This window comes from Dermacentor albipictus, chromosome 1 (genome assembly GCF_038994185.2).
Source record: "Dermacentor albipictus isolate Rhodes 1998 colony chromosome 1, USDA_Dalb.pri_finalv2, whole genome shotgun sequence".
NCBI lineage: Eukaryota > Metazoa > Arthropoda > Arachnida > Ixodida > Ixodidae > Dermacentor > Dermacentor albipictus.
The window spans coordinates 514171357-514188465 of NC_091821.1; the positions used below are offsets into that span (position 1 = coordinate 514171357).

General features: G+C 46.2%; 1 protein-coding gene across 2 annotated transcripts in view; it reads left to right on the top strand.

Annotated features, from left to right (window-relative positions):
* The window catches only part of LOC135905985 (ATP-binding cassette sub-family C member 4-like), a 547697-nt gene that overhangs the window by 234129 nt on the left and 296459 nt on the right, over positions 1-17109 (top strand). For both annotated transcript variants that reach the window (XM_065437136.2, XM_065437137.2), the window contains exon 8: positions 3953-4202. In XM_065437136.2, the coding sequence (XP_065293208.1) occupies positions 3953-4202 (250 nt within the window). The remainder of the gene's footprint in view (positions 1-3952; positions 4203-17109) is intronic.

Genomic DNA, 17109 nt, shown 5'->3' on the forward strand with positions numbered 1-17109 from the left:
AGCGGCGACAACCGTCGGGGGAAGTTATTTCAATTTCGGTTTCGTTTTCAAGGCATAAAAACAAATATTCTTTTAAACTATGTGTGTGTATTACTTTGAAAGCTATTTATTTTACGCTACCTCTAAGCCATTTTCTGTGTTTACGGGTAGTTTCACTGGAAATTTATTTCCAGAAATATGGGCTGATATCAAATCAAATGGGGCAAAGGTGGGCTGGTAACTGCGTGTAAGTGAATTTATTTGTCGATGCTTTCTTTTTTGTTTGTTTGCTTGGACGTTCATTTGTAAAGAGACGTGGTCCTTCCTGATTGTATAAGATACAGAGGTACTTGCGAGTCTGTCTTTTCTTTTATGCACAGAGAAACAGAGAGAGAAAAAAAGCTTTAATTGGCATTCTCAAGAAGTTCACGATGCTCATATTTCTGAACTGGAGTGCTCACTCAAATTTTAAATAGCTTGGATTAACGGCAGATATAAAAGTACTTGCATAATAGCTTTCTAAACGTATAGGCGACACCACGAAATTTCACATGTGCAGAATTACACGAAAACCTTAAGTTTCCAAGTACGAAAAGTCTTTCTTTGCCTGCTGTCGTGAAAGTGCAACCGAAGCGAATCCAGATCTCTGGTTTTTTTTTTCTTTGCTTTTATGAGCGGGTGAGCGAGTGGGGCCTATGACCGCTCAAAAGAAAGAACAAATATAACAACGACTCCCCTCTGGTGGACAGCACCGTGAGTTGTCGTTGTCATAATCTGATGTCGGTCTTTGTCTTACTGCAGTTGCTTATAATAGCAGTTTGACGGGTAATGAGGAAGATACATTCAAAATCGAGGTATTTTGTGCATGCGGTAGACAAGTCATTTTCGACCCAACTACGCTCGCGCTCAAACTGCCACGAGCAGAGCAATTTAGTATTGTTCCCATTCAATAGCTGTGCCTATACCATCGCCGAACCCCTTTGCTCGGCGAGGGTGCAGCCGTGGTAAAGGCTATTGAATGACAACAACAATTTCCTGGCAAAGTGTGGGAACTGTGATGACATTTCGTCTGGGTGTTGGCTTTAAGCATTCTCTTGTCTCCCCTTAGTACCATACTGTCTCTCCTCTGCGCTGTTGCATGTGAGTACAAAAAAGTAAGTGCTGCACCTTCTGCACTAATTTTGCGGTGGGTGGGGGTGGGCAGAAGGGGGCTAACGCGTAATTAGTCTTCCAGAGGGCATTGTGTCGATGGCCAGGGTGTTTCAGTGGGCATTGTGACGGCCAAAGAGGTCCAAAGAGTATTGTAGCGATGCCCACGAAGTTCTCGCTAAAAGGACTCGCACACGCCTTCCCCGCGTCCCTCTCATGTTCATTATGCACGCTCTCAAACCACCCACCGACGCGGCTGGCAAGCCAGTGACAGCAGCAGCAGCAGCAGAATTGGAAAAAGTGAGGGAGGAGGCATAGAAAGCTTCGCTTTAAAATCTGGCAGAGCGCCCCTGTGCACGCTGTAACCTGCAATCCAGAGCTCTGGTGTTTTGACAAAATTCAATTTCATTCTGCAAAGTATTTCTTTCCCGTATTCAGCATGTGCACCTGTCCTACCCGTCTCCCGAGGGGAGACGGGTGAGTCTCGCGCAGGTCTACATATGCCAAGACATCGCGAACGTACTTGGCAGGTGGGCAGTAGCGCGCACACTTGAAAAATGCCTCACCACTGTTCCGTGAACAAAAATTGGTCTGCAAATGCCCCGCCAATTTCTGGAATCTCGTTATATCTACAATGATTGGCTTGATATCCTATTCATGCATGCAATAATACTGTCTCCAATTTGGGAGGGGAAATATTTCAGTAAATACCGTCGTTAGTCGGTGTTGTAAATACTTTATGCATCGCAAGTTGTACGTTGCTTCTCTATACTTTCTTAGATTATTCTCCCTTTCTTTTTGAGCACTCCGTTCAGGCAGCTGTTTGTAAGCCAGTAGAACGTTCCTTTACTATACAACTACAAACTTAATAGTTTCTTTTTGTACAGCCAGCTTCGTAAATTGACGCAGACGCGAAGCCATGAGCGTTTTGCACGGCTCTTTCTGCAGATGCTGCTTGAGCAAAGCATTGTGGTGGGTGAGAAGGCTCAAGTTTGCCAACGAACCTACCTTGTTTATAAACTTGAGAGAAGCAGAACGAATTGGGGTTATTGATTCGGCGAAAGAAGGTCAGGTGGGGTCAAAGCTTCTCGAATCGGCGTATCTTTTGTCCGCGTATGGTTCGTCGCACCCTTTTCTGCCTGTTTTGTCATGCTTGAAAGAAACCCAGACGACCGCACTGCTTTAGAGCAATTGTGGCGCGTCCAGCTGCATGCTGTCACGTGGCCTATTCATTTTGCTAGATTCCTGGCGTCCCAAAAGCAAGAGCTGCACTAGTTCTGCCTTGCTGAAAACATTTTAAACATTTTTCTTTTGGTTAAGTATTCAATACTAGAAAAAGTAGGTGCGCGCTTTTGGATTCCGCGGAATTTGTGCGTGACGACATTTAGGAACTGTGTGCCACCTAGAACACTGTGACATAATATATAGTAGTGCTTCAGCAACAGGTTTTTCCCAGGACATATTTAAAATGGCTTATCAAAACAGACAGTGAAACGGAAGGGGACTCTCTTCAGGAGTTTTGTCGGCTTTGAAAGCCCGACATGTCTCGGGGGGGAAGGGCTTGGGGTAAGGCAGGGCCCATTTCTGGATCCGCCACTGGTTTTTAGTGTCGTGGGACACGCCGTCTCTTCGTGCAATTGTATGTTTGTGAATGTGATAAAAACAAACAAAAACACCCTTGCACCCACCCCCAATATTCTTAGTCAGTGCACCCTTTCGGTGGGTAAAAGGGTGTTATGGCATCTAGAACTGCCCTATGCTTCGCAAAAAGTCATGATGATGGGATGTTTCTTGAATGAAAACACCCTTCAAGGGTGTTATGATTCGCAATTCTCACCATCAAGGGTGTAAATTATTTTACTGTGTGGGCTCTTACAGTTCAGGAAATAATGCCCGAGAATGGGGGAATGCTTGGAAATCAAATGTTTTCTTAATAACTTATAGTACGGCTTGAAATGAGTCGGGTATTTTCGGCGCCATATATGTAAAAGCTAACTGCTTTTGTTTGTAAAGTCGCCCATTCACCACTTTTGCACGTTCATCCTCTGCACGCAGTATTCCTATAAGGGGTAAATACCATAGAAGACAGATGCTTGTAATTTGCTTTTTTCAGCTGATGCCGTCCGGTGGAGCTTCGTACGGGAAATGCTGCTGCTTACCTGTGCCAAAATGTTGGATGAGCGCACAAAAAGCCCAGAACGAGCATTTGTATCGAGCAATATAAACATTTCCTCATTTTCAAGGTGTTTTGAGTCTGCTTTATGAAATTGCACGTGACAGAGATCCGATGCATGCTTGTAATTATCATTCACAATCCTTTTAATAAAATAAACCATTCCGCACTAAAAGCGCATGCAATTGAGCAGCAGAAGCAAAAAAGAAAGGAAAGGGTGCCGAGTAGCGCAGCGGCGTGCCAGCTACAGCGTTCCCAACACGTGCGGCCAAAACCGGAAGGAGTGAATCCCATCCGCTTGGTGTGCAGCAGTCTATTTGGCCGATGGACTCTGTGGGAGTGTCCGCTCTTGTTGAATGTCTTTCTTTATGGGTGTAGTATAAATTTATAAGTCGCTGTGGAGAATCCACAGCTATGGAAGGGCTGTACGTGAGGCTGCCAGCCCTTGCCCATCTTGCCCAAGTATCCATCTCCATTTCATGGAGATGGATACTTGACTGCAGTCGAACGGCTCACTCATCATGTGCCATGCCATTTTCTAGCCTTTTAAGGACGCAAACTACGTTGCCACACGGATCGCCTGATTCGATCCAGAGGCCTCGTCACTTGTGGGATGATCAAACATTCGCCCCTTTCTTTTTTCCGCGGCAGACGCGAGGTGCGCAAGATCCAGCAGACGTCGGTGCTCCGTGCCGTGAACATGGGCCTGTTCTTCATGTCATCCAAGCTGGTGCTGTTCCTGTGCTTCGTCACCTTCGCGCTTCTCGGGAACACGCTCACGTCGGAGTGCGTGTTCGTCAGCATGTCGCTGTTCAACAGCCTGCGGCTCTCCATGACTCTCTACTTCCCCTTCGGAGTTGGACAGGGCGCCGAGACGCTCATATCTATCAAGAGGTTGCAGGTCTGTGTCGCTTTCGACTCCTAATCTAATTAAAGTGGCTGGAATTTTAGTTCTGCATATGAAATACAAGTAACTTCATATACTTATCACCCTTCGAATTCTAGATTCTCAATACTGTCAATAAATGCGTTGGCAGATGGGTAGCTTACGGCTCAAGAGGGTAGCTAGTTCCAATGGGAAATGGCGTGTGGGAATAAAGGGTACTTGTGAGTGTTATTATGGCTTGGATGGTGCCGTATTGATTTATTATGATTCGTTCGGGCAGATAGTCTGAATGGCGCTTCAATGTATGTTGGTTGTGGTATTCGATAGAAGACGTGCTAAAGCAAGTACAGAAATTTTAATCTGGAAATGATTCTACGTTGAGCCAGGGGTTGAAACGTTAGCCTTGACGCGCTAGTTCGTAATTCTTGTTGACGCGAATATTGTGAATATATAAATCTCAGTCTTATGTTCTGTATGTGTTCTAGTTGGTCGGTTACATACTTCTGGCGCGGGGCCCAAATAATGTCAGCATACTCTAAAGCGGGTCTAATGAGGATTCTGTGTAATCAAGGATTCGACGAAATTTCGCCTGATCAGGCATGGAAATGAAGGGTATCACCGTCACTGACCAAGCCTTATGAATTATCCGACGTTTCCGAACCGCGCACGGGTTCCTTGTTCACTGAGTTGGACAGGAAATCGTCGTCGCTTATATAACTAGCACGTGACGTGACAAACGTGCGGAAATGGCAGGCATAGTCCGTGGTGTCCGGTTCATCGTAACTGGCATCGGTTGAATGATTAGAGATTCTAGAAGCCGTCGGGATGACATGTTCTTTTCTATGGCAACAACAGTGGCATTGTCTTAGTCAATCTTGTGATTATGTTCCTGCGCATGCTCGGCAATGGTGTTCGTAGTGTGACTATTATTCCTTACGTCATGTTTATGTTCCTTGCGTCGTCTGGAGAACTTCCCTGTTTCACCAATACATACTTTGTGGCAATGAGCGCATGGTATATTAAACAACGCCTGGGAATGATTCAACAGGTAACCTGTCTTTCACATCCATTAGCTGGTTCCGGACCTTGCTGGTCGGCATGTGGGCAATCCACAAGTCGTAGTTTGAAAATTTGCGCGACAGTGCCTCGCCTATTCCGTGGACGTAAGTGATGGCTGCACGTGCACAGATTGTCGTGTTGTTCTCCGAGTTTGGCTCTAATATCTGCCTCTCGGTCCTGCGTATGAAACGACTAGGGTAGCCGTTGCGGGTTACTTCACTGTGGATCGTCCGTACTTCCCCTTTCAGTGCATCGTCGCCTGAGCAGACGCGTATGGCACGTGTTATCGGGGACGACACTACGGACGTCTTGTGGCCGACAGGGTGACAAGAATTAAACACGAGGTGACGACCCGTGTGTGTAGGCTTCCTGTATACCGAGAAGGCGAGAGCGCCCCAATCCCGACGAACCAGTACATCCAAGAAAGGCAATGAGTTGTCCCTCTCGTGTTGAACATGAAGTATGGTATGTGAGCATATTGAGCGTACAGGCAGTCCAGAGAATGTTGGATGTCTTGCTTCTTCAAAATACAGAAGCGGTCATCCACGTAGCGATAAAAAACTTTAGGTGCCGCGTTGAATGTGGCCCGCACCTTTCCTTCCAAGGCTTCCATTGCTAGATTGGCCGTGGTGACCGATATTGACGCTCCGATCGACGTGCCAGGTGTTTGCTGATAAAAGCTGCCACCATAAGAAAAATACGTGTTGCTTAGACAAAACCGTAGGTGCTCGCCAGGTTGGGGACGTCGAAGGGCGTGCGACCAGGAAGACCACTGTCTGCTTCTAGGGCTTCCTTGCACGTGGCTACTGCCAGATGCACTGGGGCACTAATGAAAAGCGATGCGACGTCGAACGAGATCATGCCGTCATCTTCACTCAGCGTGATGTCTTTTATCTTTGCTTAAAATGCGGATGAGTTTTCGACGTGCGTCGAGGTCTTACCGGCAAGAGGGCTGAACACCTGGTGAAGGTTGCCGATAGTCGGTAGAGCGCTGATCTATTCATTCAATCGACGCCAGCTACGAGGAACTGGACACCAGGGACTATGCCTGCCATTTACACAAGTTCGTTACCTCACGTGCTCGCTATATAAGTGATGACGAGTTCCTCTCAAACTCAGTGAACAAGGTATCCGTACGCGGTTCCGAAACGTCGGATTATTCATCAGACTTGGTCAGTGACGGTAATTCCCTTCATTTCCATGCTTGACCAGACGAACTTTCGTCGAACCCTTGGTTATGTTACCTACCAGAGTACATATGGACAAGACGTCGTTACGAATACACGTCGATTTGTTTCGGTTGCTTCAAAAGTAGCAGCGTTCATGAAGCACCTGGGCTTCAACCTGACGTGTAAACGGGAGGACTTAACACCGAGGAGTCTGCGATTAGGAGCACCAGTCACGACGTCATGGGGCCACCAGATTATCCGTCAAGCTGGGCGGAAGCTGCTACAAGCGCCTATTCTTGAGTGCCGGGAAAGACTCCGAAAGTTGGAAATGCATACTTTTTTGCACGTCGGCAGCTTGAGCATATGATCCCAGAGGACTTCCCAGAGGTGCAGCTGCATGCAAACTACACGGCGACCACGAGATAATGTTTTCATAGAACGTTACAAGACAGGAAACTACAGGCACTCCGCCCGGCTGTGTCACAGGACGCACAAGACGTCATCAACCTATCTTCGTAGACACCGACCGAGAAAGAGGCTGCGGTACTGTACCGTGGTTTAAATTTCAACACGGACGCACCACCAAGGCCAAGACATGTGGTCTGTGCAGTCGAGCGTGTGGTCAGTCAACTTCCCTCTGAAGTGCAAGAAGAAGCCCGCAGCCGTGCCATTGGTGTGCTTTCCGGTATGCGGAGACACGGTGCAAGAACGCATTTATCGGTTGCGAAGAATCAAGTCATTCGAAGCCTACGGAATAACAGTAGCATCGCCATTCTACCCTCCGACAAAGGCAACGCTACGGTCTTCCTAGACAGGAGCGACCACTACAAGATGTTGACCCTCCTCGAAGACCATCATTCGTACGCTCCTCTGGCTTATGACCCTACTAGCAGACTACAGACCAAACTCCAAAAATTGCTGACCAGGCTGTTCAAGTTGGTCCCTTCACACCACATGGATCTCTGTCACCGTTTGCTCTTCACGAACGGATCAGCCCCTGCAAGCTACGACCTGTCAAAAGTCCACAAGCCTGACGTCCCACTTCGTCCTATCGTCGACTTCACCAGATCTCCGCTCTACCGACTATCGGGCTACCTTCACCAGGTGTTGAGCCTTCTTGACGGTAAGACCTCGACGCACATCGAAAACTCATCCGCATTTGTAGCAAAGATAAAGGACAGCATGCTGAGTGAAGATGACGCCATGGTCTCGTTCGACGTCACATTGCTTTTCACTAGTGTCCCTGCGGATTTGGCAGCAGTCATGTGCTAAGAAGCCCTAGAAGCAAACAGTGGTCATCCTGGTCGCATGCCCTTCGACGTCACCGAACTTAGGGAGCTGTGCGATTTTTTCTAAGCAACACGTATTTTTCTCATAGTGGCAGCCTTTATCAGCAAACGCATGGCACGGCGATCGGAGCGTCAATATCGGTCACCACCGCCAATCTAGTAATCGAAGCCTTGTAGTGGAGGTGCCGGCCACATTCAACCCGGCACCTGAAGTTTTTTATCGCTACGTGGATGAATGCTCCTGTATTTTGAAGAAGCAAGACATCCAACGCTTCCTCGACTGCCCGAACGCCCAAAATGCGCGCATACAATTCACTGTTGAACACGAGATGGTCAACTCGTTGCATTTCTTGGGTGTACTGGTTCGTCGGGATTGGGGCGCTCTCGCCTTCCCAGTGTATACGGGAAGCCTACACACACACTTCGTTACTTCGGGTTTAATTCTTGTCATCCTGTTGGCCACAAGACGTCCGTAGTGTCGTCCCTGATAACACGCACCGTACGCGTCTGCTCAGGCAACGATGCACCGAAAGGGGAAGTACGGACGATCCACAGTGAAGTAACCCGCAACGGCTACCCTAGTCATTTCATACGCAGGACCGAGAGGCGGATATTAGAGCCAAGCTCGGAGAACAACAGGACAATCTGCGCACGTGCAGCCATCACTTACGTCCAAGGAATAAGCGAGGCACTGTCGCGCGTATTTTCAAAATACGACTTGCGCATTGCCCCCATGCCGACCAGCAAGCTCCGGAACCAGCTAATGAATCTGAAAGACAGGTTACCTGCTGAGTCATTCCTGTGAGTTGTGTATAATATACCATGCGCTCATTGCCACAAAGTATATATTGGTGGAACAGGGAAGTTCTCCAGACGCCTCAAGGAATATAAACGTGACGTAAGAAATAATAGTCACACTGCGAACACCATTGCCGAGCACGCGCAGGAACATAATCACAAGATTGACTAAGACAATGCCACTGTTGTTGCCATAGAAAAGAACATGTCATCCCGACGGCAGCTAGAATCTCTAATCATTCAATCGACGTCAGCTACGATGAACTGGACACCAGGCACTATGCCTGCCATTTACGCACGCTCGTTACGTCACGTGCTGCCTATACAAGTGACGACGATTTCCTGTCCAACTCAGTGGACAAGGAACCCGTGCGTGGTTCCGAATCGTCGGATTATTCATCGCAGGGCTCTGTATGCATTTCATTTAAGACTAGGACGTGCGTTTCTAAGTTTTCTTCTCAAGAAATATAATTTACCTTGCGCCTTGTCATATATTTACACGTGTTCTTATCTTTATCGGGCGAGCACGTTTCTCCGCCTAACAAATGTTATTGCACAGCGCGGGAGGCACCTGTATGTATCCGAAGTTTCTGGAAAGTTATCGATGCTTCTATCAGCTGTTTGTTGTCGCCGAACCTTATGTTATCTGATTTCATCGCCTGATGCGAATGGTATAGAACTTTATGGGAGGCACGCGGGTCCCAACGATTAGTCTGGAACATTCGACGATTGATGTATAAAAGCCGACCCGTTTGACCCGTTGATCAGATTTTCGCCGATCAGCGACCGTGTTCGCCGCTATCGCTGTGCTATAAGTGTAGCCTGTATTGTGGGCACAGGTTCGCCCAATAAAAGTTAGTTTTGTTGTTCACAGTATTGCTACTGTGTTCTTCAACGTCACTACCACGTGACAATATTTTATTTATATCAGCTTTCCAATTTAATTTCGTTGTAAGAGTGATCCGGAGGCATGTGACCTGATCGAATTTTCTTAGTGGTATATTGTTTATTGCGTATGTATACTGAAGCGCATTTTTCTTTTGTGTGAAAAAGGTACCTGTAGTTTTTGTTGCATTCAGAACACAGTCATCCGCGAAAAGCTTTATGGAAGAGGAAAGAACGCAGTTCGGAAGATTGTTAATATAGATTAGAAAGAGAAGTGGACCCAGGACTGACCCTTGAGGAATACCTGCTGGTACGTTAGAAAACCGAGAATTACAGTTATTAGTGTTTACAAGCTGGGTCCTGTTAGAAAGACAGTTTTTTATCCACTCGAGCACATTTACGTCCCAGTTGAGTCAGCTTAAGCAGAAGTAAATCATGGGTCACAGAGTCAAAGGCTTTGGTAAAATCAAGAAATACGCAGTCAATGTCGGTACCTAGATCAGAAATTGCAAGAAGATCGTTAGTAAATTTCAAGGGCTGTGTTTCACAGAAAAAGAACTTACGGAAACCATGTTGACAGGGGTTGAAAAAGGAGTTTGATTCTAAAAACTCAGCCAAATGTGAATATATTATATGCTCAAGAATTTTACATGAAATGCTTGTTAGTGAGATAGGCCTGTAATTGCTGGATAAGTGTGTGTTACCTGATTTATGAACTGGAATCAGCTTTCCCACGCACCAATCGTGTGGAAGAACAGACTGCTGTAATGACTGAGTGAAAATGTGCGACAACATAACAGCAGAAAATACATTAGCACACTTCAAAATTTTTGAGTTCAAGCAATCTGGGCTGGCAGAGGAGGACGTTTTTTGATTGTTATTTAGGCAGCTAACACCAACCCAGTCAATAGAGATTGAATCCGTATGCGAAAAACCAGAATTGGATACAAGCGGTAATCTACGTGGCATTGTGGTAACATGGGAAGAGAACACATCATTAAATACATTACAGCATTCTTCAGGAGCAGCATTTTCATCATTTGGGTATGTTAATTGGATTATTTTACTTGGAGTACCGTTAACTGTGGTCCAGAATTTGCGAGGATTAGTTTTCAAGATAGACGGAAGGGTAACAGAATAAAAATGCTGCTTCGCACTAGCGGCGGCGGTGTTGTAGTCACTTTCAGTGCGGTAGTAAGCGGACCAAGCAACGTCACTGGATGAAGCTTTTTCGCGACGAAACAACCGCTTTTTTGTTACGTAGTCGCCTCAAGAAGGAGTTGAACCAAGGGGACCGTGGCTTGCAAGCGACTGTTCGTTGCGGTACGAAACGTTCCATTAGTGACAGCAATTTATTTTTGAAAATGCACCAGTTTTCTTCAACACAGTGCTGATCGCAATTAGCGATGTAAGAAGCTGCGAAATTTTCGATTTCAGCGGTAATGGAAGCCAAGTCGGCTTTGCTGTATTGCGGATGACCTTCGTAGTTTTCTTAACAGGAGCCCGTGTGTTGATATGAAAAGTGAGTGCAAGGTGATCACTTAAGCCTTTTATGTAAAGAATTGGGGAAACTGTGTCAGGGTTCGTAGTGAGAATCAGGTCTAGTATGTTAGATGAAGAGGCAGACACGCGCGTTGGTTTCAGTACAAGCTGGGTGAAGTGGAAATCCAAACAAGTGTTTATAAACTGCGTACTCTGAGAAGACTGGGACGTTGCCGTGTCGTAACGCCAAATGATATCGGGAAAGTTGAAGTCACCAAGAAGAAAAAGGGGTGCGTTAGGGTATCTGACAACTAATTTGTTCAATGCGTCATGAAGGTCATCGCAAAATGAAGTCGAAGCAGTTGGAGGGCGATAGCATGTGCAAAAAATAACACCTCTGTTGTCGAGTACAACACGCAGGCAAATAAGTTCAAGTGGTGTTTCTTTGGAAACTGAGCTCGAAGTGAGCGTTTCAGTAACTGCAATCAAGACACCTCCACCTGATCGCACACCACGATCGCAGCGATAACATTGATACAGTTTCTCACAATAAAAAATTTCGCTATTTCTTATCCGAGCAGAGAGCCATGTTTCAGTGAGACATACTATGTCAGCAGCATATGAATCAATCAGTGAGTACACCGCAGCATGCTTATTTAGTAGACTTCGCACGTTAGCGAAAAAAACAGATATGGTGTTATTAGATTGCGCATGTGCCAGATCTGTCGAACCATTTCCTTCGATAGCTTGACGCGACCGAACTGAAGAGCGTGCCGCACGTGGCATGTTGACTTCGCATACATTGCCAGTGGTATAACAGTAAACGTAGCAGTTTTTGTTCAAAAATAACTCATTTAGCCGTATTGAGTATGTCTGGCCAGATGCCTTAGCAAAATCAAGCATCTTTTTCCTAGACTGGCGCGTTGCTCGGCAAAAATCTTCACCCACAGATGCCCCGGTAGATTTCCGATTAGATTTTAGTGCCAGAATTTTATCCTTTAGTTTTGCGCCAGAAATTTTCATTATAATCGGGCGAGTCTTATTAGCAGTATACGAGCCAAGTCGGTGGGCTCTACATACCATATTCTCGGGGACCTCAAACTTAAGATGATGAGATAAAAATTCACATACCAATTTTTCGGACTGCGCTCATGTTTCTGACGGAGTGTCAGAAATATCATAAAATATTAAGCTATTCCGGCGAGAGCGATCTTCTAGATCATCGAGACGTGTCAGGAGAGAGGCATTTTCAATTTTAACGGCGTGAGCTACAACTGCAGGTATCTCAGCTGACGACGGGCTAAGCTCAAGTGATTCAACAAGCGATTCAACTGTCGTTAATCTAGGGGTTAAATCGGACACTTGTTTAGTTAATTGAGCATGCTTTTCCTTTAACTCAGCGAGACCACTCATTACTTCTGTGTGACGTGAATCTATTTTTGCTGAAAGGGCAGAAATGGCTACAAGAAGTTCTTTGTAGTGCGTGTCAGTTGCGGGTCCTGGATTAAGTTCAACGTCACCACATAAGATGAGTAGCCTTGCAACAAACGCACATTCACACAGCGAGGCAAAAATACATTTGGGCACGGGAAAAGCAGCAGACAGACGTTACTCGTGCGTTTAGAGCAATGAGACGGAGCTTCACAGACCTGCATGAAGAAGCAAAAAGGGTTTAGCGGCGACTGCATGGTTGCCGCTATCCCGTGCCCACTGAAAGTGGCCGGACGAAGCCAGCTGCTTAAGTAGAGCCAGAAAGGAGATGTCGCTCCTGGTGGCTGCGAATCCGTGTGCAAAGGTATGAAGATGGCGTCCTGGATTACTTGCTGGCACCAAAGATCTTGACTTGTGTCAGATAGCAGGACTGGCAACGGTGTCGGTGAGTCATTATAGATGAGCACTGGTGAAACCGCACATGCGCAGGTCGAGGGATACAGCCATACTCCAAGAAGCACGATGAATTGCATGAAGAAGCAAAAAGCGTTTAGCGGCGACTGCATGGTTGCCGCTATCCCGCGCCCACGAAAAGTGGCCGGGTGAAGGCAGCTGCTTAAGTAGAGCCAGAAGGGAGATGTCGCTACTGGCGGCTGTGAATCCGTGTGCATAGGTATGAAGATGGCGCCCTGAATTACTTGCTGGCACCAAAGATCTCGACTTGCGTCAGATAGTAGGGCTGGCAATGGTGTCGGTGAGTCACTATAGATGAGCACTGGTGAAACCGCACATGCGCAGGTCGAGGGATACAGCCATACTACAAGAAGCGCGATGAATTGCATGAAGAAGCAAAAAGGGTTTAGCGGCGACTGCATGGCTGCCACTATCCCGTGCCAACTGAAAGTGGCCGGACGAAGGCAGCTGCTTCAGTAGAGCCAGAAGGGAGATGTCGCTACTGGCGGCTGTGAATCCGTGTGCAAAGGTATGAAGAAGGCGCCCTGGATTACTTGCTGGCACCAAAGATCTTGACTTGCGTCAGATAGCAGGACTGGCAACGGTGTCGGTGAATCATTATAGATGAGCACTGGTGAAACCGCACATGCGCAGGTCGAGGCATACAGCCATACTCCAAGAAGCGCGATGAATTGCATGAAGAAGCAAAAAGGGTTTAGCGGCGACTGCATGGCTGCCGCTATCCCGTGCCAACTGAAAGTGGCCGGACGAAGGCAGCTGCTTCAGTAGAGCCAGAAGGGAGATGTCGCTACTGGCGGCTGTGAATCCGTGTGCAAAGGTATGAAGAAGGCGCCCTGGATTACTTGCTGGCACCAAATATCTTGACTTGCGTCAGATAGCAGGACTGGCAACGCTGTCGGTGAGTCATTATAGATGAGCACTGGTGAAACCGCACATGCGCAGGTCGAGGGATACAGCCATACTCCAAGAAGCACGATAAACTGCATGAAGAAGCAAAAAGGGTTTAGCGGCGACTGCATGGTTGCCACTATACCGTGCCCACTCCATTGTGATGATAATCACCTGTGATTACTTTTACGTGTGAGGCTACTAATGTATTGGCGCGTAAGCGCCGTATCGCGTAATACTGTTTTCAAATCTCGCGCGGTGTCTTTGCACCCTGCAAAAATTGAAACCATGACAGCTACCATCACGTAAAGAAATTATTGGGATACTTGTCAATAGGCTGTATAACTTGTGCATTGAATATTTTTCGTTTAAAGCGATACCTTAAAGGCCATTACGTAAGCTTAGAGTGAAAACTGTTAGCTGCTGAAGAAGACGGTAGCCAATACTTAGTTTAAAATTTCACTCTCGTAAGGCCGACGCAAAACTTTAGAAGCCTGGTGAAAGTTAGCTGAAACACGCCTTATGTCGATAAATATTGTTATAGGCATACATTTCTACCTAACTAAGTAGCACCTAACTTTTAATGCGAAATTATCAAAAGGACTACAGTTCATTTAAATGTTGCACTGGTGCTACAATCACCCAGCACAGCAAATTACTCGCCAGACACGGTATAACCATTGTCAAGTCAGCAAATAACAAGTTAGTAAATGGCGAGCAAACAGTTGTTAACTGTCGAAAGTAAGTGCTGTAACCTTTTGCTTGAAGTTGCAAAGTTTCTCGTAACCTTTTAAGAATGCGCCACCGACAGGCTGCAAGGGCAGACTGGCAGCCAATAGGACACTAAGCAGTTCCCGCATAACCACTCTGGCCTGTGACTGCAAATTCGAACTGGTTCGCTTGATTTCAGCGCTGTATGCTAACAACGAGACAAGTGAGCTGCTACTTCACAGGTACTGAGTTAATTTCCGTGGACCATGATGGATTCGAGAAATAATATTCCTAAGTGAGAACTACTCAATATACTTCCCAGCTGGTGAATTAGTTACATAGGCGCAATGCACGCAACGCTAAATCAAAGACTCTGAACAGAAATGACATCAGCTCAAGCTCATATATTTGAGGGGATCCTTTGCAATTGAGGATAAAAGTGAAACTTTGCATTTACACTTGGTAGCATTCAGTGCAGCCATTATGGCGGAAGTCCTGCGGAAGTACCTACAGGAAATGTAATCAGGCATGCATTAACCATGGCGCGGCTCATAGAAACAATAGCAGAACTGAGGACTGCGGACTCCTATTCAAAAGGGCGCAACTAGAAAGGACAATAAGCAAGGACACCCGCCAAAGTGAAATCTTGAAAAGTGTGGTCCCCAGTAATTCTTTGGCTTAATAAAGTCATCTAACAGGAAGGACGCAGCGCCGCAGTCACAGCTGTGCATTTTGGTGGAGAGCGAGCATTTGTAGAGGCACTGCAAATTCACTAAGCTTTTCCGGATTTGCGTTGCCGTTGTCCTATTCGGCATCTTTGCTGTTCGACGAGCATTCACTTTTTTATCCACTATACTTAAAACTCACGAGTCTTGAGTGAAACACTGGGATGCGTACTACGTAGTGCGCACGTGATTCAAAGAGGATTTAGCGCTCCTATAAGTTCACGTACTACGTGACGCCGGCGGTTAGACAACGGCCACTGTGACCGTGAATGACGTCGCAGGAATAGCTTGTATCGACGTAGGTGGATGGACGAAAGCGTTATTGGGAAAGCACGGCTTCGCGATGCTTAAGTATATACGACCTAAATTCCTAAAGGCTGTGAGCACCGGAGAGCTTCGTCCTCTTCTGCAATTCATGGTTACTGCTGTAATGGCCTCTTCTGTGGTTTAGTAATTTTCTTACCAATGCATCTTGTACATGCAGAACTTTGTAGATCCAGTGCCTGTAGTGCACGTATTGTTAATTTGTTTCTTGTCTTTCTATTTTGGCTGTATATGCATATGTATTTGTTAATGCGGTTTGCAACTAGTTGTTTTTATTAGTTGAATTGTGATTTATTGCAAAATTATGTTTTGTTATGGGCAGTGCATTTCACTTTGCGTTTCCTTGTATAGGATGTGCAACTAGTCTGTGCAACCATCTGTATCATGCGCTGACACTGCACGATGTGACAAGGCAAGTGAATCGCTGTCACTAATGTTTTTTGAAGTCATTTGCAAAGAAAGACGCAGAGCTGCTTCCACGGTTCAAAATTTTGTGGAGAGCTGTCACTTATAGACGGGAATTGGCAAATAACAATTATATTTATTAAGGTAAAAGCACGGATTAGAAAGAATGTGCAACAGTGTCATCGCTCGCGCTGCAGACAATCCAGAGCACTGAAAAATGGCGCATACAGAACAGTGTTTTCAACCGTACAGTGGTAACAGTGAGCGATGTCTGTTCTCTGTAATAAAACAGGAAATCACGACACAATAGCAACGTAATATACGTTTTTTTGAACTTTAACACAATTTTTAAAAGATCACACGTGACATGCAGTACAATTCTACTACATCAATTAGATTGCTTTCAGAGGTCGATATCATTAGAACTAGAAACTCCAATGAATATTTTGCTAATGAACAAAGTTTTGTTAATTACCGTTTCAACTAATTGCTTTACGGCGTACATTGCAATTTACGATTTCAAGGAGACTTTGAAAGTCATATCTGTGAGAGCGCATTCTGTGTATGCAGGGTGTCTACCGACCGGTAATACCGAGAAAACCGGGAATTCTCAGGGATTTTGAATAGTCTGGATACACTCAGGGAAACCTCAGGGAACTCGTGCTTGTATCATTGCAAAGAAGCTGTCATTTTATGGAAAGGGAACGAAAGTCGCTGTAATGCCGGCTCAAGTAAAAGAGAGGAATCGCAATGAGTTTTGTTTGACGCCGTGTCGTCGGATGGAGGAGTTACCAGTGTAGAATCAATGACTGATTATCTGGATGCCTGATTTTTGTGTGTGAGAACGTCTAAAATTTAGGATGCAAGAACCCTTCGCCGTGCGACTTTCCGGACTTTCTCCCGCGACCGCAGGTCCGAAACGTCAAAAATCAAAGCCACAACTGCTACCGTTTTGATTGTCTCGCTACCTCGAAGCGGCGCCTTCGCACGCAGATCCCCTGGCAGCCTTAGCCACCACTCCGGCAACGCTAGGCCTAGCTGCTTCGACGTTCGCTATTAGGCTTCTTGCCATTGAGCGTCATGTTTTTCATTGAAAGATTTCGCCGCTATGTGCAATGACACCGACTCCACCTGTGTAATCCTCCCGATTGGCTTCGAAGCATAGAAAGCACGGCTCGTTGCATAATGCCGGTTTCCGAAAAGCAGTTCGCCTCAGTGCAGAAATTAACGCGGCACAGCACACGTTAGGTATTGCGGTGAAGCTTAACAGGCACGCGAAGGG